General features: G+C 41.8%; 1 protein-coding gene across 1 annotated transcript in view; it reads left to right on the top strand.

The window, feature by feature from the left end:
- Positions 1-855, top strand: part of LOC106111667 (protein unc-79 homolog) — a 15,417-nt gene that overhangs the window by 6,434 nt on the left and 8,128 nt on the right. The window contains exons 14-17 of the mRNA XM_013293811.1: positions 76-175; positions 255-410; positions 565-667; positions 740-847. Coding sequence (XP_013149265.1) covers positions 76-175; positions 255-410; positions 565-667; positions 740-847 — 467 coding nt within the window. The remainder of the gene's footprint in view (positions 1-75; positions 176-254; positions 411-564; positions 668-739; positions 848-855) is intronic.

The raw sequence follows: 855 nt of genomic DNA, 5'->3' as shown, positions 1-855 counted from the left end.
AACCGTATCCTAGAACAAAAAATACAAGGAAATGGAAACTAAAACACTATTTTCTTCATAACCTTTCTTTTACAGATTATATTGCTTGATTCCATATGGAATCATCACTCAGTCCATCTGGGATTCAATAATGCCAGCTTGGATGGAAGCTATCTGTACAGACGTACCAGAAAAAGTAAGACATTAAATTTTAACTTCTAAAACTAAGACATGTAGTTACATGGAAGCAGCAGTAAAAGTTGATTATTTGTTAGGAGCTGATGGAACTAAAGGTTCCCGTGGGTAAGATCCTGGAGGCAGAAGGTGGCATGGGGTGCCTGGAGGAGCGCAACCTGTACAGCTTTGCGGCGCAGCGCGTGGGCTCGCAGCCGCGCCCCGAGACCGTGCTGCCGGTCCTCGACTGGTTCCAGGTACCTCAGTCTTTCACATCGTGACCACAAGTTGAAAGCAGTTTGTTGTTATTCATAAGTCTTTTGTTCTGAGCTGAAGAGCTGCCTTAAAATTTGCTTGGAGTTCCATTAAAACTGCATTAAAATATGTTACTGATTGTTCTTTTCATTTCAGACAATATCACTTCTGGAAGTAAAAATACCTCTATCCCAACTATTCGATCTGTTCAGCCATTGCGTCATCAATATGCCAGAAAACTTGGTCAAAGCACCTTCAGGTATAAAGCTACCATAATCATGTTAAAAATATTCAACTACTATGAGCTTACTAATCAGGTCTAATTTTTCAGAAAGCGTGAAATCAAAAGACACGGAGACGAACGGCTCATCCGAGGGCACGGAGAAGGAGAAAGACAAGGATAAAGAAGAAGAGGTCAAGCCGCAGAACTTAACATGCTGCATCCTG

Source organism: Papilio polytes, unplaced genomic scaffold (genome assembly GCF_000836215.1).
Source record: "Papilio polytes unplaced genomic scaffold, Ppol_1.0 DF824157.1, whole genome shotgun sequence".
In the NCBI taxonomy this organism is placed as follows: Eukaryota; Metazoa; Arthropoda; class Insecta; order Lepidoptera; family Papilionidae; genus Papilio; species Papilio polytes.
The sequence above is the reverse complement of the archived record's forward strand: the minus strand, read 5'-3'. Positions and strand labels throughout refer to the sequence as shown.